The sequence below is a fragment of the Solea senegalensis genome, linkage group LG15 (assembly GCF_019176455.1).
Source record: "Solea senegalensis isolate Sse05_10M linkage group LG15, IFAPA_SoseM_1, whole genome shotgun sequence".
NCBI classification, from domain to species: Eukaryota; Metazoa; Chordata; class Actinopteri; order Pleuronectiformes; family Soleidae; genus Solea; species Solea senegalensis.
The window spans coordinates 16390935-16415504 of record NC_058035.1 but is presented as its reverse complement, the minus strand read 5'-3'; the positions used below and the strand labels follow the sequence as shown (position 1 = coordinate 16415504).

At 38.7% G+C, this 24570-nt stretch overlaps 2 protein-coding genes across 2 annotated transcripts; both read left to right on the top strand.

Annotated features, from left to right (window-relative positions):
- The first annotated feature begins 8916 nt into the window (after nucleotides 1-8916).
- On the top strand, nucleotides 8917-16677 carry LOC122781750 (myelin and lymphocyte protein-like). The gene is made up of 4 exons (XM_044045729.1): nucleotides 8917-9067; nucleotides 14453-14617; nucleotides 14847-14993; nucleotides 15448-16677. The coding sequence occupies exons 1-4, from the start codon at nucleotides 8981-8983 to the stop codon at nucleotides 15520-15522; spliced, it is 474 nt and encodes a 157-aa protein (XP_043901664.1). The 5' UTR covers nucleotides 8917-8980; the 3' UTR covers nucleotides 15523-16677.
- Nucleotides 16678-17180: 503 nt separating this feature from the next.
- On the top strand, nucleotides 17181-24439 carry LOC122781751 (myelin and lymphocyte protein-like). Its single transcript, XM_044045730.1, has 4 exons — nucleotides 17181-17577; nucleotides 22308-22475; nucleotides 22595-22720; nucleotides 23629-24439. The coding sequence occupies exons 1-4, from the start codon at nucleotides 17488-17490 to the stop codon at nucleotides 23701-23703; spliced, it is 459 nt and encodes a 152-aa protein (XP_043901665.1). The 5' UTR covers nucleotides 17181-17487; the 3' UTR covers nucleotides 23704-24439.
- Nucleotides 24440-24570: the final 131 nt, after the last annotated feature.

The following is a 24570-nucleotide window of genomic DNA, read 5'->3' as shown; positions in this document are numbered from 1 at the left end:
TAAATGTGTCGTAAATTCCTTTCTGGAAATGTGTAAACTCTACTGAAGCTGTTTCTGGCCATAAATGTGTGTTTTTGTCCCATCATCTGAATAAAGTGAGGGCCACACGGTTGGTGTAGTGGTTAGCACTCTTGCCTTTTAAGCAAGAAGACCCGGGTTCTTTCTGTGTGTGCGTGGGTTTTCTCCGGGTTCTCTGGCTTCCTCCCACAGTCCAAAAACATGCAATATGAGGATGAGGCAAATCGGACACTCTGAACTGACCGCAGATGTGAGAGAATGGTTGTTTGACTCTACACGTGGCCAACTGTCCAGGGTGTACCCCGCCTATCACCCTACGTCAGCTGAGACTGGCAGAGCATTCTCATGTGGAGGATAAAGTGGCAGAATATGGATGGATAAAAAAAAAGTGGCACCAGTTTTGCGAAAATGCAAGTACAATTACAAGACGTGGTGTAATTACAATCCAACACAAACAGTCATCTCTGTGTGTATTGTCATGACTCGAGTCCCTGATTGCAGCTGAATATACTTGCTCTTTGCCTGAATATGTGTTAAATAGAAGGTGAGCAAATTGAGACAACTGTCAACAAAGATGTGAGACCTTTGCGTAACTCTATAAGCGAAAGAAAAATTATAAGGATGTCCTGATAATGTCATTTATTGTAGATAGTTTAGTTTTGTATGATTTTTGTTCACAACTCGTTCTTGAACTGCATCAGGTTGTTTACTGTTATTCAGGTCTCCACCCATTTGTTCAACACTGGGCAGGTATGTGTGTGTGTGTAGTATAGAGTTACAGGGCATTGGAGCAGCATTGACAGTTAATAATTAGTGTGCTGCCGTCTTTTTATAGTCTGCTATAAAAGCCCAAGAGCAGTGAGAGGTTGAATCAGTCTGGGCCCAGATTGTGCTTGCAGTTTCACACTGAGTAACTTTCACGATCATTACAATGATTCATCATGGCTCAATCTGTTCATTAACAATGTTGATACAGATCACACAGTCACAGTTGGAAAGTGCACAGGTTACGTCATTTAAAATAAGTCAAGGCCGCAATATAGAAGAAGGAGAAGGTGAGTTTAAAGTTCATGTAGGTGAACCGAGCACTGAAGTCATGGTTCTGGATTAAATTGCTTTTCCCTCTTAAGAGTGAAGTTGTTTTAATTTATATTCACGCTTAGAACCAAATAAAATCAGAATTTGCATTTTAAAATGGAAAACGTCCTTATGACTGGTGCGTGTTAAAAATGAAAGACGTAATTATACCCACACATACACTGTGCATACTCATCCTGCATACATATACATAATAAAGTCCTAAAAACACAGGACGCACACCACAAAATCTTGATGTTAATCTACAGCTGCCATGAAAATGAATGTCCAGTAGTGTGGTAGATTGTTAACGGCATTGTAATATTTTCAATTTGTGTTGTTTTTATGCTTTCTACAGTATTTTATTTATTTTTTTTTGTATGTTTTATTGTTTGTTCTTAGGTCTATTAGATCTTATTGTTTTTATATGTTATTTGTTTTATTTATCTCTGATGTACAGCACTTTGTTTCAGCTATTGTTGATTTTTAAATTTGACATTGACACTTGAAATTAGTGCTGTCTTAAAAAAAGGCTTACACTCATGTTTCATGTCATTTTATTCAGTTGTGAATGTCAGTGGGAACAAAAGCTGTCTATTTAGTGTAAACCCGCACAGAGCTTTCCTAAAATGTGAAACAGTTCCTTTGCAAGTGTAGACCAACGGGTCACACCCATCATGTTTGTATACTACTACACTAAGAATCCTTCAGCGACAACATTACAGGGCAGAGCTTTTACCTCAACCCTAAAACTAACACAGATAAAACCCACAACGTCACCTTCTGACCTTCTGACCTTCTGACCTGACCCTACCCATAACCAGTTAATGCCTAACCCTAACCTTGACCTAACTACAATTCAAATCCCAGCTGTAAACTTTCCTCAGAAATTAGGTTCTGCCTTATTGGAACCAGGTTTTGGTTCTCCATGAGGACTCCTGATCCTGACAAGATCAGTTTGTGGCAGAAAAGTTCCAGAAAAGAGTTGAGAAATAAAATAAGTAAAAAAAACACACACACCTACTTACTGGGCTGGCTTTCTTTTGGTGCTGTGTTTGCTGATGAATAATATTGCATATCCTGTATTTCCACATTCCTTTGGTGTTGGCATGGTTACAGTACCCGTAGTGACAAGAAAGCGTTGTTAAGCGCTGAGCTGAAAATTATAATAAGAATAAAACTCAGCGTCATTTTTTAGTTTTATTAATGATATAGTTTAATAATCTGTAATCTTAGATGTTATTGAGTACGAATATTATGAGACTTTCATCATAAAAGAAGCTGTTTTTCACATTATTATGATCATTGACTAATTACTTTTTTGTCGTTCATTTGTAACTGTAATATGTAATTGAAGTGCCTCAGAAATAGCTTAATTAATCAAAAGGCAATTTAAGAAGATGTAACTCCCAGTTTCTTTCTCGATAAATCTCTGGTTAATGACATTTATTTGACAGATCGAACGCTTTTCAGTGCATATTCACTTAAAATGTATTTACTGTAAATAAGACGCACTGGAAGTACAGTAGAGTCACTACTCTACGACCTCTCTGCTCATCACTGAATACTGACCATTCTTGTGCGCAGTGGAATGATACTTGACCACAGACAGGAGACGTCATTGTAGACGTGACCGCTATTATCACCTGGAAAAGTTGAGACGTTCTCACCCAGTTATCATTGTGCCCCGGGTGGAGTTCAATGTCTAACGAGGAGGAGGAGGAGGAGGAGGAGGAAGAAGGAGATGACGAGGAGGCCCACGAGCAGGTGAAGACCAGTTGAGCAGGAAAACTGGGAGGTTTCCTGGGAATTGTTGGGCTCAAGCTCAAACGATAATCCAGGAGTCACGTTTTCCTTCTCTTTGTTTCGATGAGTAAACAAGCATTTGACTTACAGTGTCGCCCACACACAAACGGTTTGTCATGTATGTATCAAAGGATGAGGAAGAAGGAGTGGAAGTACTCATTGAGTAGGGAAATAATAGCTGACGGAACATAACTGCTTTACTTTTAAAAAAATAAATACACAAATGAAAGGGCTAGATCAGGGTTTGTAGTGAGGTGTTATCAATACATCAGCAGTGACTGTGCTCTGTGTTTACCTGATATACAGTAGACATAGAGGCCCTTAACAAAATACTTACCTGATAAAATCTAAGTCCACTTAAGTCTATAATAACATGCTTGCTACCTTATCTTGCCATTGCCATAGCCTTTTTACGACTGGAAATCGAAGTGTGTTTTATTTTGTGAACCACTTGAGCATTGAGCGATTCTACATCATGGCACACAGGAGCTGTTCACCCTCCTCTGCCTCAGTTCAACTGCATTCTTTTGTGTTGTACTCTTTGTGTCACACACTTAAACCACAGACTAACAGCTCGTGTGTCCCTGAGCTCTAAAGACAGAATTTCTTTCGAGCGAGAGGCTGATATTTTTTTAATATTTATTATTGTGGATTTATGCTGATTTGTATTTTATGAGATTATCCTTTAATGAGCTCTTAATAAGGCTTGTGGTTCTCAGAAGTGGCGGTGCAGGCGGTTGATGATGAATATGTGTCACTATCACTTTAACCTTTAGTATAATCGCATCTTGCATTTAAAAGTTGTGGAAACTAAGTATCTCGTTGTGGCTGCTTTTACAGAGATTTTTCAAAATGGCAAATAATCTGTGGCATCAATTTCTGGACCAGCCATTCGGTGCCAGACTTTTAGCTCTGACACTTTTTATTTTCTTAGTGGAGCCGGCACCGGCACTATACTTTGATGGTGTGTCTATTTCTACATGACATTCAGCTGCAGTTTGTTTAACACTTGGGATTATCTTCAGTCATGTAGGATTTTTAGTGTTTACCTGGGGAGGTTAAAGGTCAGAGTCATCCGATCTCCTGGAGCTTGCAGTGATTCAGTAGTGCATTCACTTATCGAGGACAGACGATACCTTTTTGGTTTTTATGAATGAAAATACTCAGGTTACACAATACAATGCTTTCTTAATCAGTCTTTGGTGTATTAAAAACTAGACACTGATCATAGCTATTGTATTGTGATAGCGGTGGCATGTGTTCCTATGGAAATACTTGTGTGTGTGTGTGTGTGTGTGTGTGTGTGTTCTTGTCGCTAGATCCGTAACGATGGAGCCAGTCTTAAGTGTTTCTCTCTCAACACTGAGCAAACACATCTTGTTGCCCATTTCTTTGAGTGTGTGTTGAAATGACTGCAATTGACTGTGATCAGGATTGTTTGAAAGAAATGCTGACAAATTGTTAAATAATAAACATCAAACATGGCGACTCCACTGGTTCCATAAAGAACTCTATTTTTTTGGATATGTAAATAAAACAAGCTCTTCATTTTTAATGTGAGTGAACATTACCTTAAAGGAATACTTCACCGATTTAGATTTAGCTTTGTATATTACTAGAATAGGGATAGTATTTTTGAAAAGTTGTGCTTCCCAACCTCAGTGGATGAGAGGCAGGGGGTCACCCTGAACACATCACCTGTCTATCAAAGCTGAACAATATCAACAGTGTATGAAAGTTCATAATTACAAAAACACAAATGTACAGCTGCAAAAACACTTTGTTTTCTACAACCAGCGGATTGTATTATTATATCTTACATCTTTAAAGTCTTTGCAGATAAATAGATAAATGTTGTCCAGAAGTAGGATGGTGGTGATGCAGGAACATGTGACGTTTGATACCATTTACTATATTTCACACATAGTCATGCTTTAGAACTGGTGAAAGTGGTGTTTGTGTATATTACTACACAATATACTACTATATAATACCAGAGTACATGAAATAAATCCCTTAAGGTGATAATGATGGGTGATGGGTCTGCTCATTGAACTAAAGCAGAGGTGGTTGCTTGGTTGTGCTTGAAAATAAAAAGAAACCAAATGAATTTTAACCTCACAGCTGGACGATCTTACTTGTGACAAAGCCCTGTTTGCTGTAGAGAAGGCAACACCCGTGTTTGACACAGCAGCTATAATGTGCAGGAGGCCGTGGAAGCATCTCTGGCCCCAGTCATGTCAGTTTAACTGGACTTCATCTTTAGAGGGAAACACCCTCGCTCTGCCTAGACGTTACTCTGTCACTTTGTAGTATCTCCAAACACACATTAGTGACTCCAGCGGAGGCTAACAGGTTGACCGAGGGTGTGTTAGCATCAGTAGAACAAAGCAAGTTTCTCCCTTGGAAAGAGACACTCCATTAGGACAAACATAAAAAAGCTCCCTTTACAGAATGAGTCACTGCACAATGTTAGGACTCAGTGATGCATGTTGGTCAGTTGTCTGACGAAACATCTGCCTTTGTCTCGATAACTGGCAGATTACAAACCAAAACACACAAAGATACACACAAACCATTATAGTGCAATAAATAAAACATCATCGACTCTTTATGCTTTTAAGTTAACGTGTAATTTGAAACCTGTAGATGCTTTGTTTCTGTCATTTCTAAACAAAACCTGAATTATCTCATATACATGTATATATATACACACACATATACATAGACAACAATAGCTGACACAAAGTGCTGGACATCAGAGATAAATAGAAATAAATAAAATATAGAAACATAACACCTAAAACACCTAAAAACAAACAATAAAACAAAAAGAAGCTGTAGAAAATATGAAAACAACACAACTAAAACATTAAAGTCAGAATTCTTAGATTAAAATTAGAATTATTTTAGAATTAGGACTTTAATCTCAGAATCGGGACTTTAATCTCTGAATTGTGTGATTTTTTTCTCAGAATTGTGACTTGAAATCTCAGAATTCCTGCTGTTTTATTTATTTTTTCAAACTTTTTTTCTTTTTTTTTTTACATGTGGCCCAATACCATTCCGCACATAACTGACGTCTCATACTGGGTCAAAAGCCAAACAGTAAAAAATAAAATAATACTGTTGTCTGTTCAAATCATTTAATCAATTAATCATGTGTGCGATGGTGAGTGAGAAATGAAAACTCTTAAATCGTCCCACACAATAGGTGTAGATTATGTTTTGCGAGTTTTAATCCCTCAGCTTAGAGACCATCACGCTGTGTTTGTCAGTTTCGGCCATGGCGACACTCTCACAGACAAAAGCACAATCCGACTCATTTATTCTCGAACGTAACTGACCTGGCATCAGGCATTTCTCGTAAACAATAAACAGAATGTAATGTAAGATTCTTCTTAAACGATTAGTCTGACATGGTTATTTATTCACTTTTCACTGATGTTCTGTTGATTTAGACATGTGGGGCTGCACGGTGGGCCAGTGGGTTCCATTAATGCCTCATAGGAAAAACGTTTTCCTTTGCATGAGTTTGCATCGGTTTTACATATTTACATATTTTGTTATTTAAAACATATACACTGGAATATGAAGTCAATGGCTGGAAAAAGAAAATACAGCAAATGTGTAAATATTATGTAAAAAAAAATGTTCAAAGCCCATCGTTGGGTCCTGACTGATATTTGTTCTTATGTATGGATCCTAAATAATAGCAAAAAGATTGGAAACAGGACGACAAAAGCCTGTTTCATCTGCCAGCTCATGGTAAGCTTGTGGATAAATACCCATTTTAAGCCACTCCCAACTCTGTCATTCTCCCCTGTTTGCTAGGAAATTTGTGTTTGGTGGATTATTTTCTTTGTGGTCCTCTGAAATAAATCTTATACCGTTGCAGAGCAGGTTTATTTCCCTTTTACATGGTGCCATGTTTGTAAGGAAAATGCATTTGTAGGTTACGCCCATGAAACACTTGCCATATCTTCTCTGTCAATGCCAAACAGCTTCTGCCTCTGACTCTTGTTTGGTGTCATTTATCGGATTAGATGATTGAAGTCTGAAGAAACAAGGCATATTGGCAATTTATCAATTGATTCATTTAACAAACAGGGGGCTCAGTAGCATGTGGAAATAACTTACACAGCCACAACAGCCTGTTTGGAGGTATAGGCGAGGCGAGGCGAGGCGAGGCGAGGCAATAAAAGCAAGACGTTAAAATTACATGAATCCAAACAAAAAACAAGACATTATTATTACATTAAAATTGAACACAAAGTGCATTTAAAAGACAAGAATGAATTGCTCAGGTGTTCGGGAAGTTTGTTCCACAGGTGAGGAACAGAATGACTGAATGCTGCTTCACTGTGTTTGGTTCTGGGAAACACACAGTAAACCTGTTCCTGATGATGTCAACCCCACTGAAGACTTGCGGGATCAGCTTGGGCGTGCTGTTCATGCCGGAGTGACCAACCCAACCACACTGGCTGACTTGCGTCAAATGCTGGTTAAAGAATGAGATGACATTCCACAGCAGTGTGTGACCAAGCTGGTGTTACATGTGTCTCTGATGTAGCCATCCTCTTGCTCTCCTCATCAGGAGTGTCAAACTCATTTTAGTTCAGGGGCCACAGACCACTAAAATAATAGTATAATAACCCTATAAACAACAAGAACTCCAATTGTTTCCCTTTGTTTTACATGTAATGAAGCATCTTTTTACAAAACATTTGATGAACACCTGGAAATAAGATGCAAAATAAGTTTAATTTCAACAATAGTATGCCTAAGTTTACCATTTGCACATGTGCGTTGCAACTTACAGATCACAGTGGATCAGAACATTTTTCACATTTTGTCACGGGTATCTGGAACTGAAAAAAATCATATGATTGGATTCAATCATATGATTGGACTGTGTGCCGGATTGCACCCTCCGGTGGGCCGGTTCTGGCCCACAGGCCTTATGTTTGACACCCCTGCTCTAGAAGTCCCCCAAGACTGGCCAGTCATGAGCTAGCTTGTTAGCGTGCCAACTTCGGTGATGAAAATTTCGACTTGCTGTCCCATCACCAGACTCACACACACACACACACACAAAACAACTGTAAAACGTCTTATTCACTTTGAATGCAGCGTTGATAAAAGCACTGGTGTTTGTTGTCGTTCTCACACGAACAAACCTGACTTTCACTCACCAGCCACATATTTACCTGTTCAAACACATCACACACCATGCAAATGTGGCCGGGTTGTTGTTGTTGTTGTCGTCAGACTGGCTTGTTGGAGTATTCCAGAAACTGCTGATCTACAGGGATTTATCATGCATGACCATCTTCACGGTTGACAGAGTACGGTGAGGAAAAAGAGAAAATATTCACTGGCGGTTCTCTGGGCAAAAATACCCTGTTGATGGAAAAGGAACAGTAACAGAAATAAACCCCCGTTTCAACAGATGTTTGCAGAAGACTCTGAACACCCGACTGGTCAAACGTCCACGCAGATTTGCCGCAGCAGTAGGCCTTGCTCAGCTGACACTTTATAAGGTATTTTAGGCTTTATTTTATTTTTATAACACCTAAAGAAGTGGCTCGTGAGTGTATACACAGGTCACTCATAATGGGCAAACACCACAGTCTTCACCATAAAGCAACTTCCCTGCTGTGTGGAAACAATGGCCAGTGTATTTTTCAGGGTGTTTCCTACTCGTCAGTATTGCCATCATCTCAAACACTATTTCAATGCCTCACAATCACTTTGTTTGTGTGTATGTAAACCAGGTTGTTGCCATGTATAGACCCGCACACACTGTGAACATATGAGGGCATGCGTACACACACACACACACACAGACACACAAACACGGAGGGCACAGGAACGTCATCTTGCTGCACAAACAAAGCCAAAACCACTCGTCAAACTGGTACTTTCAACCAGAGGGATGGATGAGTAGGTGCAGCAGAGGAGGGAGGTGCAGAATGGAAGAGGAGAGGAAGACAGCCTTTAAAAAGCAGATTAAAACAGGTTATGCGTCTCATTCTGCACGACATCACACATTTGTGCGCACAAAGTATTTTGGACTATGGCTTCCACCACCTCCGGTGATGTTCTGCCCACAGGTGGCAGGATCTTCACTTCCATTCCTGACCTGTTCTTCATCCCCGAGTTTGTGAGTTCCTCATTTGTTTATTTAATTGTTCTTTTTTTTTTAATATGCCTCGTATAGCTACCACCTCCTCATTACCTCACTAAGGTAAAATTCTTAGTTTAGATAGGGATCTGCCAGTGTTTGCTGAGGGAGCCAACATGGAGCAGAAGGACCAACCACAATGATTAGTGGAGTTGATCAGTTTGATCTCAGCTCCCAAAACTAAAAGTTTTCAGCGAAAACCTCTCATACTGTAGCTATTATTCTTTCTTTCTTTCTTCTTAATGACTTTTGCTTTGTAGTACTAATTCTTGTTGTTCAGAAGGCTAGGCAACCCTTCTTATACTAACAGAAAGCAAACGTTTCCATAGCAACAGGAAACAGCGACCTGAGATGTTGGCAATAAGATGTTGTGCTTATTCTTTCATCTTATTGGTAAATTAAGAAACATTTATCCCTGCTAAAAATATGTCACAGTAGAGCTTTAAATATGTCACTATATGAAAGGTGGATCGTTGAAAATGTCATGTTGGCTGTGATGCATTTTATCACCTACTGTGTTTATTCTTATGTTAACAGAGACGGCCTATATTTTTGTTGCAATGTACAGACATTATTGTGATCCTTAAACTGCTACAATAAAAAAAAAGATAATCTAAACTGTAATAACAACAGCAAACACTCTCGCTTAAACAAGCCACTCTGGAACGAGAGCAGACTATTTACATTTCCATACAAGGGACTGTGAAGATTAAATCTGAGTGACACAGGTGGAAAAACAGCTTTAGTTGCAGAGGGAAGTGTAAATCTAAACCAGGCACGGGCACTGCTGGCTCGGGTCTTTTTTTTTTCCTGCTGGCAAGTGCACTTTTAAAAAAAAATAAAATAAAATCATCTTCAGGCTCAGGCATGGAAGTGGAAATGACAGTGTTTGAAGTTTGCACTGTAAATCTAAACCATCACAAATATATAAAGAGAATAATAAACATAAAGGGCAGAGAGGATATGCCAGGGACAGGCTTGGCAGGTTTTTGTTCAGTGTCATTTTTCTCCAATGGAAATTACCGGTGGACAAGAAGAAGAAATGTGCGTTTACTATTTCAAACCCATCGGTTCAACAGATAAAATGATACCAAACATGGAAACCACATGCTGTCCCTTTTTCAGAAAAAGCAGCACTGAAAGCTGCAAACCATGAGCCAAAATGGAGTGCTATTTGAGTTGGCCATGATTTTACACAAACACTTCAAGCTATAGGCTTCTCACACTATAGGCTGCACAATAAAGGAATAATCCAGTGACAATATAACCCATGACTGTAAAATAATCAGGCTGTGTTGGTCTTAAAGAAAGTAAGGGATGATGGTAACTCTACCAAAGGTTGTTAATCCATCAGTTATTAGGATTCGAGCACAAGGTGCGTAGAACCCTATTATATGCAAGGAATTCTTTTTCTTATTATTATTCCTTGAAATAATCATTTGAGGCCTTGCGGGAGGGGCCAATAAGTGCACCGCCCCCTGTCCAAATTCACCCTGAACAGCACAATTATGGTACGTGCACGAATATGGCTACACATTGGGATGAAGAAAAAATTTTGACCAGGATCCAAACCCAACAGGAAGTCCACCATCTTGGGTCGATCGGCCATTTTTTTGGTGATTTTGTCAAATTCGCACCAACGGTATTTGAACAAACTTGTCGTAGAGTTTTCGTGTGACCATCTTCAAAGGACGCGTGCGCCTCAAGCTCATCTCCCGTTCATTCACCACACGCGGTGCTAAAAATGTGATTTTAACGTTTGTAATCCTTTGCTCAAAAGAATGGTTTGAAAAACTTGCAGACTTCCAAACGTCCATGTTCCCATGGGCTAAAATCTGTGATTTTCTCTATGGACTTTGGTGCAGGAGAGTGAACAGTTTACAAAGCGAGACTATAACTCCAGTTCTTCTTCAGAAATGATTGTATAATGGCAAAATAAATTTAAATTTAAATTTAAATAGTCATGTTTTTGCTTTTCTCCTGCTGCTGTATTTAAGTTTATCTCCACCTATTTATTACGTTTGTATGTCTTTTTATTGCACTGCTGCATGGTCCTCTTGTCCAAGACAAATAAAGAAACTTTGACTTTGACTTTAAAAAAAAAAAAAAGAAAGAAAAAGAAGTTGGTAAAACTGTCTTAGGTCAAAGAAAAAGAAGTAGGTAAAACTGTCTTAGGTCAAATAGATCCTTTAAGGTTTCAAAATCAGTCAAATAAACCACTTGCGGTTGAACCAATAAGCTGCAAGCACTTCACAGTCTTCTGGCAAAAAGTATTCAATACTTCAAAGATGGATTTTTGATAAAAAAAAATTGAACTGGCTTCACTCCAGTTCCCTTTTAGCTGCAGTTGATGTCTACACATGTTGCTATGATATGAATGTAGACCATGTCAGCCTGATATGGATCAGTCCAGATAAGAGGTACAGTATATGTAATGTTTGCTGAACCCACAGCATGTGACAGTTTAGAATAATATTTGAACAAACTAAAGCACTTCAGTGTTGTCACTGAAATGAACAGTTGCCTCAGGTGTTTACTTTCCTCTGTTTCTTATTCGCTTTTTTAAGGTGAATAACAGAGGACGACGATACACGACGCTTAAATGTTCTTTTCACGATAGTAGTATAAATATTCTTTACATAATAATATAAGAATTAGTAATTGTTGTCAACTCAAAGGCGGCTTGCTGAAACACTTTTATTGTTATTTAACCGTTCGTGCTCACGCGGCACGTTGTGTATGAGGGTGTGTGTTTATAGGTCACATATTCAGGCTTTAAAAAAAGCGTAGTTTTCTTTGTTCTTCTTATGTGTTGTTGAGTCAAAGTTACGATTCGTTTGATATCGCATTTTTAGTAGTGATGTAAGGCAGCAATAGTTGTGCGGAAGTCACAAAGATTGTTCTTCCTTTTCCTTTTTGTGAAGTGAACTTTGAACTGTGTCGTATTCCCAAACTTCAAAAAATCAATGCGATTTAAAACGTTTTGATTTAAATAGTTGGTGAGATTGTCTAGGTTAGGCTGGAAAAAAAGGGACATAAGGCACTCTATAGTGCAGATTTTTATGCTGCACGTTTTAACACAGTAATGGAAAGAAGACGGTTAATACAGGGCGTGGCACATTCTTTGGCATGTGGTCAGAGCGAACGTTACACACAACAAACGGGTAAAAGCACGGTATCCAAACATTATGTGACACAGGATCGAGGACAGAAGCAATGATGGTACACGTGCACTTTCCAAAACGAATTTGCCAACACTTCAGTCGTCACATCAGTCAAGGGATTTATCCTCTCAATCCTTCAAAATTGACTCAAACTCCCTCACTGAGATCAATTCTGACTAAATTAAGCTTTACTTATTATTATTCAGTGGAGTTTGGGTATTTATGCTTTTGGTCCCCCGGGATTTATGTGTCGTTTTCCTCTCTGACAAACAGAGCGGCCTTCAGTCTGAATAAGGCTCTGCAAGTGTTTGTTAAAGCGCCGCTCCTGCACACCTTATACCTGAGAGCTGAGAGCTGATTGGCTGAGACAAAACATCCGAAACACCTGCATGAATCAATGCACAAAAGGCCTGTGTGACAGCAAACACTTCAACATGTCGCAGCAGAGGAAAGCACATGTGTCGCTATTGACACAGACGATGGGCTGGAATTCGGCTGGAATATTCTTGTAGTATTGACGCCAGTGTCTTTTGTCATATAAAGACCGAAAGTTGTATTGTGTAATAACAATGTAAAGAGAACATCAAAAGGAAACCTTATTACACAGTGTTTATGGTTAAAGGATTTCACATTCTTATCAGTGAACAATGGCCTATTAAAATGCCAAAGACTCTTTGAAGCAGACTGTTTGCCAAAGGAGGAGGAAGACTGAAACTACATTTGAGTGACAGCATTGTGTGTGTGTGTGCACTTGTCATTTGACCCTGCCAACACTTTCCAAAGTATAAGAAAGAGCTGCACTTGTAGATGCAGTAGATTCCCATTTCTGTTGCCTGTGACAGTCTGGGACACTGCTGTGTTTTCATCATAGTACGGTTCGGTTCAGTACAGTACGGTATGGTTGGGAATGGTAAAGCTCTGGGTCAGTCTACCTGGACTTGGTGGGCGAGGTGTGGGCTGTGTCCCTGAAAGTCAAGCAGCGTGAGGTCATACCAGTGCGACGACAACAAAAGATGACAGTGAACGTGACACAACCGACAAACAATGGCGAACATGCATTTTTTTTCCTGCCCGATTTGTGTCTGTTTCTATGAGACGTCAAAGCTTTGAATGAATGCATTTATGCATTTGTCTTGACTTCCATGGGATGTTTACACCGATTGCAAGGGAGCAACGTTTATCCGAAGCCTAATCGGCTGTCTGTCGTGGTTTGAGCCAGTTTAGCTCCACCCTCTCCATACCATTTTACTCTGGTACCCCAAGGGAAGGGTGCCAAAAATGGCCAGTTATTTTGGTAAATGAGGATAAAAATAGAGGCACTGAAAGTTATGTTTCCACCAAGCGCAGAGCCAGTGCAATTCATCCAGCTACAGTCTGAGTTGAAAAGGTAAACCCTGATCTGGCTTGTGTTTCCACATTTGGGTGTGTAGACCTAAATACATGACATCATAGACAGTGCAGACCACCAGTACAGTCAATGAAAAAGAAGAATGTGACACGGCAAACAAAGGACAAACAATGTGGAGTGCTTCCAGCCCCGGTGTGTTCTTTCTTCTTGGCATGTGGCTGTTTATCACAAGAAGAAGACAAGCTTTGTTTGCATGTTATATTAGTTTTTCCCCATTCTTTTCCCATTGATGCACAGAAGTGATGATTCTCGGTCAACCAATTCACAGACTGCAGTGTGTCTAGCTCCTCCCTTTAGAGTGCCAAAAAAGGGAAGGTACAGATTGTTTGTTTTGGAACGATCTGAACTGTGGAGCATAGTGGGGATTAGATGTAGCCTTCCTTACACTAGCCCTAACCATCGCTGTTAACCCCAAACACAACCTCTCACCTCTAACCATAATCAAATTTGAATGTTAGTCCACCCTGTACAGTATTGTAGGAGAAACATCATGTTTTCAGCACGACAAATCTATTCCTGTCGCCTGGAGATGTGGAAGGTGGTCGTCAAGACTAGAAAAGCGCTTTATAAACAAACACAGACCACAACGATTGATGAAATCACTGAAAACGTCGGAAGTTCTACTTTTACCGCAACTTTATGTTAAATTTGTTTCATGCAAATGACCCGATGGAACTTCAGTGCACTACTGACTCTACTGCAGTCATGTTACCATAGAAACTAGATGTATATGATGTGTATGATAAAAACGGACTCTAACTAACAAAAGCACCATCCCCCCATCTCCCGCAGGTGTTTGGAGGTTTGGTGTGGATCTTGGTGGCATCGACTTACGTCTCGCCGGACAATCCTCAGGGCTGGGTGATGTTCGTGTCCGTCTTCTGCTTCGTCATGACAACGCTGTGGTTCTTCATCTTCCTCTGTGGAGCAAATCAGAGCAGCATCTGGCCCGCCCTGGTTAGACACACCCACCAACTGCTGATTGGCTAATAGAACTAATGGTTAACAGTAGTTATAGGAACACATTGACACAATATACATACCTCAATGTACTTATTGTATTTGATCAATGCTTTTGTCATTCTGAACCAAATTGATTCTCCACTCTTGTAGGAAGACACTGGTCTCTTTTTATTAAAGTGAATAACTTGTTAATAAGCACCTCCCCCTCCACCTCCCTCTGCAGGATACAGGTTATCATTTTGTGGCTGCGGTCTTCTACCTCGGCGCTTCGGTGGCTTTGGCGATTGTCACCATTGGGAAAGCGGCGCTCACGATTTTACCACCTGTGGATGAAAATCTTAAATTCTACCGGCTGGATATCGCTGCAGTGGTATGATGTACAACACACACACACACACACACACACACAGATTTAAGATTTAAAAATGAAACTTGTTTTTTTTAATTCTCAATAATTGTACAGACCTGGCATTTTCCTTTTTGATTTTCTCTCTGGAAAATAATTTTCCATTCTAACTTTACAGAGAATCTGCATGAAATCAAGTATTAAAAACTAAAATAGCTTTCAAGCTAAGGTGAAGTTTAAGTGTGTAAAATGAAGGTGAAATTATTTTCATTTGACATAAATTAAAGATAAAAAACAATTATATTACAAGTCACCTGATTGTATGAAAGTAATAATTGTAATAATTTGCAAAATGTCAACATAGTGTTGGTAAAATCACGATTCAGGACGTTCAGATTCTAACGCCACTTGGTGACAACTCTTTTGACCTGTTTACCTCCAGGTGACAATCCTCCTTCTTGTGTTTGTGTGTTCTCAGGTGATGTCTTACGTGGCCACACTCCTCTACTTCCTCCACGCCATTTTCTCTGCCATCCGATGGAAGAGATCCTAAAACGACACGCCAGCCTGACCGAGAAGGAACCGAGTAACCAGCTGAGGAGTCACTGGACCAAACACTTTTTTTATTTTGATGTGCAATGATAAAAAAAACATGTTTTTTTTTTTACTAGTGTGGTAGAATATCAAATAAATGAATGGAAATCGAGCAGGTTGCTGATGTTCCTTGGTCTGGTCAGCGGTGCAGAAGTTGACAAGTTGCAACAATTTACTCTCATCTTAATCATATAAATGCTCGAATGATCACGAATGTCAAAGATGATAAATGTAAAACTAACAGTTAAATAGTCAATGACCCCAAAACGTTTCACATTTTTATATCAACATACTGTCATAATTATTTCATGTAAATGAAAGGGACATTCCTTTAATACTGCGTCTACACTAATGTGGATATTTGCATGTGAAACGGAGCAATTGGGAATCGACTGAGGACAGAGTGGTTGCTCCACCTTCATCATCTGTTCCCGTGCCAGAAAGGTCTTGCAGTGGTGTAGAATAGGCATACGTGGGTTTTGACGAAAACAAAAAAGCAGAAACATCTGAAGACTTCCCACGTGTGTCCTCCATGTTAACGCTGAACCAAAACCAAAAGTACAATAACAATAATAACAATTCCCCCCACTTTGACCGTGTCTTTTTTAATGATTGTTATTTTCAGTTTTTTTCATGTCGCATATGGAAGTATGTTTCCACATGACTCGCTGTTTTTTTATTTGCATTTTCATGAGAAACCTCCCGAAGATTTCAGCATGTAAATATTTTCCATGATTTCACTTTCATACAGTGACAGAATTAGGATTGTGGTTTTACTGTTCAGCTAAGTGAAGATGCTCGACACGTTCACACGTATACGTTCAGTCGAAAACAGATATGAGCATGACTTTTCTATACCATATACCTGTTGCTTATTATTAGTCTGTTAAAAGGTGTTAGTTTGGCTCTTTATTCTTTAAAAAACAACAACAACAATCCAATCCCTTGTAATAAACCCACTTTTTCTATGATACTTGTACATATAAGGCTACTGGAATCTGTCCAGTCACGCAAGTGTACCTTCATTTTATATTATGTATTATCCTATTATCTGGAAGTGAAAAGTCATACAGTGGTTTTGCAATAAACTTCAGAAGCATGGGAACATATAAAATGGAGTATTTGTTTTGTATTTGTTGTTGTTGTTCTTAACGTGGTCCAGAGCAGTTTGTCTGCTTTAGTCCAGTTCCTCCATAATGTATGAACAACCTTTTCACGTAAATTCACGTCATGCGCTGTGCGTGGAAGTATACCAACACCTTAAGTTGGAGGATGTCTTCTTATATTTGCCATCCATTTTTGTTGTTGTTTGCAGAAGGGGAATGTGTGAAAGCTGATGGCTGAATTGAAGTGAGCAACAATGGTCCATTCACATTTGACCTTTTTACTACAGCTTTAATGTGTGTCAAAATATTATTTGAGATCAACTATTGTCTCGATCTATACACATCGTAGTCTAATCATCATTTTAAATATGTTTCTTTAATTACTGTACACTGAAGAGGCGGAGTCTCCACAACTGTGGATTTATCAAGACCTTTACTTTGAAGGAGCCTTCTGTTGCAGGTGCTTGTGCGTGCAATGCAAGCAGAGCCTCCGCTCACACAAAGCGAGGGCCATGAAGTTGAGTTTTCACAACAAAGAAACACAGACGCACAGGTTTTGCTGTAGCCCATGGGCACAAAATTCCTCCTGTGAAAATTCTTTCACAGGTCACATACTCACGTTAAGCAGTAGGTGGCCTCAGGTGAGTAAGTTTCACAGGGTGTGTCTGGTTTGTGCAGAGGTATAAAGGTATCTCTTACCACAGTGTGGCAGAACAGGTTTGGCCTTGCTGTAAGGATCAGAGAGACACCTGCTGCTGCTCCGTTAGTTCACAGCAGACAGACGGTCGTTCACACTCCGGGTGAAGGAACAGACAGACATGGCTGCAACCACTCAATCCATGGGGAGTCTGCCCAGCGGCGCGGGCATCTGCACCACAGTGCCGGACATATTTTACCTGCCTGAACTGGTGAGTGGACAATAACAGGATGGGACGCTTCATTAGTATTTATTTGTAATTCAGCAGACAGATATTGATTTCTATATACAACATTCATATATATATATATATACATATTTATGTATGTATATATATATATATATATATATATGTATATATATATTAAACAACATATTCCCATAAAAATTAGAAAAAATAATCATTTTAAAAAATCTTTCAAAAACTTTATTTATTGATTTGGCAAATAAAAAACTGAATTCACCTTTTTATACCCAAATTTGACTCGGCTCACTGGGCTTCGAGGACTAAAATTATTTTTTCTGTTCATGAATGCAAGTAAATAACTATAATTTGACATCTTAATCAAGAAATAATAATATTAATAATCATGCACTTTACTATTTTTTTGTAAAACAGTAAATTTGATAACAATAATAATTATCTTTTTTTTATATATATATGTATGTATATGTATATGTATATATATATACATATATATATATATATATATACATATACATATACATATACGTATACATACATATATACACATATACCCCGCGGGTTCTCCAGTTTACTCCCACAATACAAAGCCATGCAATATGGGGATTAGGTAAATTGGGCACTCTAAATTGACCATAGGTGAGAGTGGATGGTGGTTTGTCTCTATGTGTGTCCCCGTCATGGACTGGAAAACTGTCCACAGTGTGACCCCGCCTATCACCCTATGCAGAGAGTGAGTGTTAAGACTATTATAGTTAACAGATCAACTTAAATGTGTAATATATATATATATATATATATGTATGCCCTGATTAAATACAGAAAATACCAGTTTTATTTTTTGCAAACCTCTAAATCCAGAATGTCTAGTTAAGGACTGGGTTTGAAAGTGATTTCCAAAATGATGGTGAAATGGGAGTTGACAGAAAACACATTTCTTACATGGGAGGAGCCCGTGCATCTTTTTACAGCTCACATTTCACTCATATTGTATGTGTGCTGCTAATCTACGGAAGAATGCGGCCAAGTCTCTTCTTTTGGGAATGATGACAAAAGAAAGTGGCCCCGTTATCGCTGGCAACACACAGCTACTCAGGCCCATCACTTGTGGTTGATCACTTTTTATTTACACTGCAGGACGGGTTATGAATAATATGGGCATCTGTAATCTGCAGATCTGTGCAGTGAATGCTTTCAGAGCGGCATTGAAATAGGCAACAAACCAAAGACTAAATAGGCTAAAAGGAAACAAGTATATTTTATTTTCACTGAAAAGTGTAAAATGGTTCAGATGCAACGTAAAGGAGATCATTTTGGATCTTTCGGATATTTGTGTGTGTACAAATTTATCTTCAAAACACTATAAAAGCTTTATTTAGACAAATGGACTCATTTAGGAGAGGATTTATTAATGTCCATGGGATAAAACTGCTTTACCACACACTACAGTGACACTTCAGTGTCCAGCTGCACTCAATGCACCCATTGTGACCGGGATGAGTTTGCAAGTTTGAGACAACGCCACCTGGAGAATTTCACCCCAGGAAATGTATTAAGGAGGACATCAAATAGGTTCGTTTGATGTCACTGGACAGAGAACAACAGTCATTTATGAACAATTTCTTCATGTAACCAAGTCAATAAAGGACACAGGCAGTCAGTGTAGAATGTACAATATTAAATGAGTGCTCTGGCAGGAGGAAGGAGAGAGGACAGAGCTGGGTTTATCACAACAGCAGTAAGTAATATTCAAATAGCAATTAACAGCTACTAAACCAATTAATCTTAATCTACAGCATAAAAATATAGATCAGCAAAATTAACACCAAATCGTAAAACGGATGTCAGCCCAAGCTCCAACTGGCTCAAAGAGGAGGGAATAAGCCTGGAATCTGATCTCATAAAAGAAGTGATTGCATCTGATACCTAACCCTGAATCTTTGGGAAAAATGCTGAAAATAACACATTTTCCTTGAATCAAATCAGAAAAGTGAAAATGAGCCAATATACAGACGTGTGTGTGATTATGTGCACACACATATGCTGCAGATATATAGTCAATCAAGTCTCTGAGAGAATAGATTTTATTTTTGAGCCATCAGAGGCATTTACAATCATGTTTAAAAAAACAAAACAAAAGTTAGTTCACTTTTTTGTTTTATTTGTATTCCCATTATTAAACTGCGTCATTTCAGTTGATTTATTTATCCTTTCTTTTGCCCTCTAACGGTTTATGGTCCAAATGTAACATCTCTTTATCTCTATCAGCTAACTCACTGTCTCTCCGAGTGACTCACTGAAGTTTCGTTTTAAGTCAGGTTGACACACGCGATATGTTTCATACATATCATGACCGTAATCTGCTCGGGATTTCATAAAGTATATAAAGTAGAGTATTAAGTGACAACAATAATCCCTGGTGAGACAGTGGGTGATTCATCCTCTGCAGCAAGTTTTACGGGACATCTGAGGGTGCAGCAGTAAATACAGTAAAAGTGATTCTGACTGTGGAATTTTACTGTGGTTTCTTTTTTGTGTGACACAATCATTTCACTGTAATGAAAACATCAAAAACAAGTGCCGATTTGAGTTATTTAACCCCTTATTGCTACACATACTCTTGATTTTGCTTATTTTAACCATAAAAGGGACAGAAAAATGGCCTGTTTTGCCCATTTTTCTAATATCTGGGAGTTATTTACAGTTTACTGCATGTTAAAATAGTGCATTAACAATTTCAAATGAAGTTCTACACGAAAAACAGATTTTGTCTGACACTTGGAGATTACCTTTACATCAGCTAAACCAACGGATTCACTTTTGAAGAGACCAGATTCCATTTCCTATAATCATTATCGAAGGACTTACTATATCACATCTTCCAGCACAATCAAACAGTGATGACAGCATTATTTATCTTTTATGTTATATCGCAGCCCTCAAGGCATTTGAGTAACATAATGAGCAAATATTAGGACCTGAGCACGAAAGCCAGGGGCTGAAACAGCACAAATTCTATGAGGAATCTATTGTTTTTCTTCAGATTAGTATCAGTCCGTCATTTTTGAAGGGGTTAACGTGCATAAAAACTCTTGAAACTTTGCACAGATCAGTGTTGAATCAGGTTACTTCATTTGCTCAGTTTGCTGTGACTCGGGTAAACACTCTGCATTGATAACCCGGCAAACGAAACACCACCCGACCTGAGCTCAGCGTTTACGCCAGGAAACAGGAATTAAAGCGGGAGAGTTCATGCACAGGAGTCAACATGACTTTGTGTTCATTTTCAGTTTTTAATACACAGTTTTTCTGGCCACAGTCAAACTGAAGCTTTTAAACTTTTGAACAAATAGTGTTTGTTTAATGCGTGTGTAGCTACATAACACTGCCTGCATCCATGCAGTGTTTAATCAACATCACAGGTGACCTGTCACGCCCCTGCTCTGTCCGAGTCTAAATAATGGTCTATGAAGGAAGCCTAACCTGCACAGGGACTTCTTTTCTTTTTTTTTTTGTCACCAGTTTGAATCATGTTTTCATCCAAAAATCACATCATTGATCATTTTGACTAGTTCTTGCTGCATCTTTCCATACATCTGTTATTGTCAAATACAAAAAACATGGGTTAATGACAGCGCAATACACAAAAAGCTACGTATAAAGTCAGGGAAATATCCTGACACACGATTTCATGTCCAAGAGGCCTTGAAACACAACAGAAAAAGATTAAAGATTGAGAGTAAATCAGGTTCATGACCCCAGACGGGTGTGGTTTGGAATGTACAACGTACAATCAGCAACTTAAAAAGAAAAAAAAAATCATGGTGTCACTTACAAGTTTCTTTTAAATCCTTCTCCTTTTCAACATCCGTTATTCAACATAGAAATGCACATTTTAGAGCTTTTCAGATTAAAGATTAAAGATTGAACTGGCCGTCCACCGCGTGTCACAATCCCACGATAACACTGTTCAGTCACAAAGCCGCAGATGATTATCTCATGTTCAGTTTCTATATGCCTCTTATAAAACAAAACATTCAGCTCCACCTGTTTAACCTACAGTTTATTAGGATTTCTTCAATGGAGGGTGTGTTCTCACCGTTCTCTCCTTGTACAAGCAAACTGGGTACAAAAGTTTTACTGCCGGTGGTTTGGTTTTGTACAATAATGCGTTTGTTTTTCACCGATATGAGAATGAGAATTCATGTTTGGGTTCACAAGAAGTGTATTTATTTTTTATAATAGAACGAGTTGTGTATTATTATCACGGCCATTTAACCAAGGGTGCACCTACGGCACGGATCTGTGCTGTGTGAGCACTAAGGGTTAAAATGGCATCTTTTGTTGAGTTTTTATGACACAATACTTGAATCTAGTACCTGGCAAATATCCGTATTACAAAAAAACAAAAACATAAAACAATAAAAACTAGCAAACCTTCTTTAAAAGCACATTTTTTAAAAAACTAAAACTAAGGAAAAATCTTAAACTATTATAAACTTGGTTCAAAGTCACTGAAGTCCACTTTCTTCCTCATTCTGATGGTCGGTTTGAACTTTAGTGAATCACTTTAAAATCTATGTCACAATTTGAAATGATGCAGTTAAATGTTTGAAACAATTCATCTCTTTTATGAAATAGTATTTTGATTATAACGGCAAAATATGTCAGTGGAACCACAATTAGACGTTTTCCCTAAAATAAAACATCTCCCACCTTGTCCTCGCTCTCTGCAGGTGTTTGGTGGTCTGGTGTGGATCCTGGTGGCATCGACACACGTGGACCCGCAGAACCCTCTGGGCTGGGTGATGTTCGTCTCAGTCTTCTGCTTCGTCATGACCTTCCTCTGGGTGATCATCTTCATGGCTGGGTGTCACAGGAACAGCTCTCGCTGGGCTGCAGCTGTAAGAGCAACAGATTTATTTATACATTTTGTTTATTTTTTCTAAAAAAAGAGGGGAAAGAATGCTGGTACGTGGCCATGTTGTGACATTTTTGTCTCGTGTGTGTTTTGTGTGTGCAGGACTTTGCTTACCACGGCCTGGCAGCGTTCTTCTACCTCAGTGCTGGTGTGATCCTGGCTTACATCACCATGGGAATGAAAAGCTTTGGCACAGTTAAAACCTATCGGACCTACATTGCTGCAGTGGTGAGAGCTGTTTGTTTCTGTCAATGACTGTTTATTTTAATAACTATTTACTGAGTTACTGATTAACAGTCATTGATGTCTGGCAACATGTCCTGAAAAAAAAAAAAGATATTGCATCATGGGTTGCCAAGATTTAGACAAGATATGAATGCTCACGTTACATTACATTACATTACATTACATGTCATTTAGCAGACGCTTTTATCCAAAGCGACTTACAAAAGTGCATTTAACCATTTGGGTACAAATAAGAGCTAGAAGTAAGTAAGAGCTTCAAGTAGAACAAACTATGAAGTGCTAGTCATAAGTGCAATACAATTTTTTTTTTTTTTTTGTCGTCGTTGCAGTCGTTGCAGTGAATATAATATGACAGTATTAATAAAACATTAATAAAACATTAATTGTACGCTGCGTTTTTCATGCAAAAACTGGCTTAATCACATCAGACTGAGGGAGTGTTTGTCGGTATACAGCCGCAGCGCAGGGGCGGGCGGGGACAAGACGCATTTATCCAATCAAACAGCTGAATGACCAGAACTCTTGTGGCCGTCTTTTTTTAATCGCGCAATGTTGCCTCTTTCTGTCTCGACATCAAATGAATCACTTCCTGTATTGTAGCATTGGGGGACGTTGCCTGGCAACACAACGCCTAAACACCGATATGATGACAAAACACAGGTTACACACCACAGCTTTTAACATGACTGTGGGCGTGACCAATGATGTCTTTTGAAAATATCAAATATTAAGTAAGTAAAGAATCCTGGGATGAACTGGGAGTCAACACAATTCTGCTAAAACTGGTGTGATGTGTGCTCTTTTACTGGTGTGGGTTAAAGGTACAAACTATACCAGTAATTAATGTACCAGATTATTATAACAGAAATGAATTTGTGTGTGTGTGCCAGGTGTTCGCCTTCTTGGCCACACTCCTCTACTTCATCCACGCCATCTTCTCCGCCATCCGATGGAAACACTTCTGAAGAGCCGAGGAACAAACCAGCACAGTCCAAGAAGTGCTGCACCTCCTCTGTGTGTGTGTGTGTGTGTGGGTGCTTGTGTGAGTGTGTGAGTGTAACATCCTCCTGCTTCAGTTCACAATGAAGGATTTAAGCCCCTTTTTGGGACCTTTAAGGATATTTGGTGAGGACAGAGCAGGCGAACAAGCATGATGGGGAAAAAGTGAAAACTAAATATGGTTTCTTTTAAAAAGAAATTAAACAAAATGTATGATTTAAAGTTATTTGTGTGAGCCAACAGCTCAGTGTATTACTCTTTACTTTATTTTACCAAATATTAATTTGACTTCTTGAGATCCAAACAATTTGGTGTGAATGCTATTATTATGACGGCTCCAGGCAAAATGATATAAAATGATGATATATATATAAAATATTGAGCCTGTAAAACAAAATATTGGACTGAATTTTTCCTTTTTTTTTGACATTGTTTACCTTTATTACACAACTTAGAAATCCACTGGAGCCCCTGTTTACTCACACCACAGTTCAACCTCAACTTTACTAACAGAGCTTTGTTGGTCTGCGATGACTATTCAGATTTAGTAAAAAATAAAACTACTTTCAACTGTGACTGTATCTAGATTTGAACAAATGATTTCCCCCTGTAGAACAAACTCCAGTCGATCAGGGTGTTAAGTTTAGATACAGGACGTACAGGATGTTTTTTTTTCAATATTAAAACAAAGTATATGTAAAACTTGCTGTGTCCCTGATTTATTTTCTCCATATTTTTCCTTCACGTCAAGTAATTTACTGATTTGCTTCTTTTGATTTGTAGTTTTTAATAGAAGCTAAACATTACCCTCACACACTCATAGAACTGCAAAT

Coding starts and splice junctions, on each gene's coding strand:
- LOC122781750 (XM_044045729.1), top strand. CDS start 8,981: ATGGCTTCCACCACCTCCGGTGATGTTCTGCCCACAGGTGGCAGGATC. Junction 9,068..14,452: donor TGTTCTTCATCCCCGAGTTT/GTGAGTTCCTCA, acceptor CATCTCCCGCAG/GTGTTTGGAGGTTTGGTGTG. Junction 14,994..15,447: donor GGCTGGATATCGCTGCAGTG/GTATGATGTACA, acceptor GTGTGTTCTCAG/GTGATGTCTTACGTGGCCAC.
- LOC122781751 (XM_044045730.1), top strand. CDS start 17,488: ATGGCTGCAACCACTCAATCCATGGGGAGTCTGCCCAGCGGCGCGGGC. Junction 22,476..22,594: donor GCTCTCGCTGGGCTGCAGCT/GTAAGAGCAACA, acceptor TTGTGTGTGCAG/GACTTTGCTTACCACGGCCT. Junction 22,721..23,628: donor GGACCTACATTGCTGCAGTG/GTGAGAGCTGTT, acceptor TGTGTGTGCCAG/GTGTTCGCCTTCTTGGCCAC.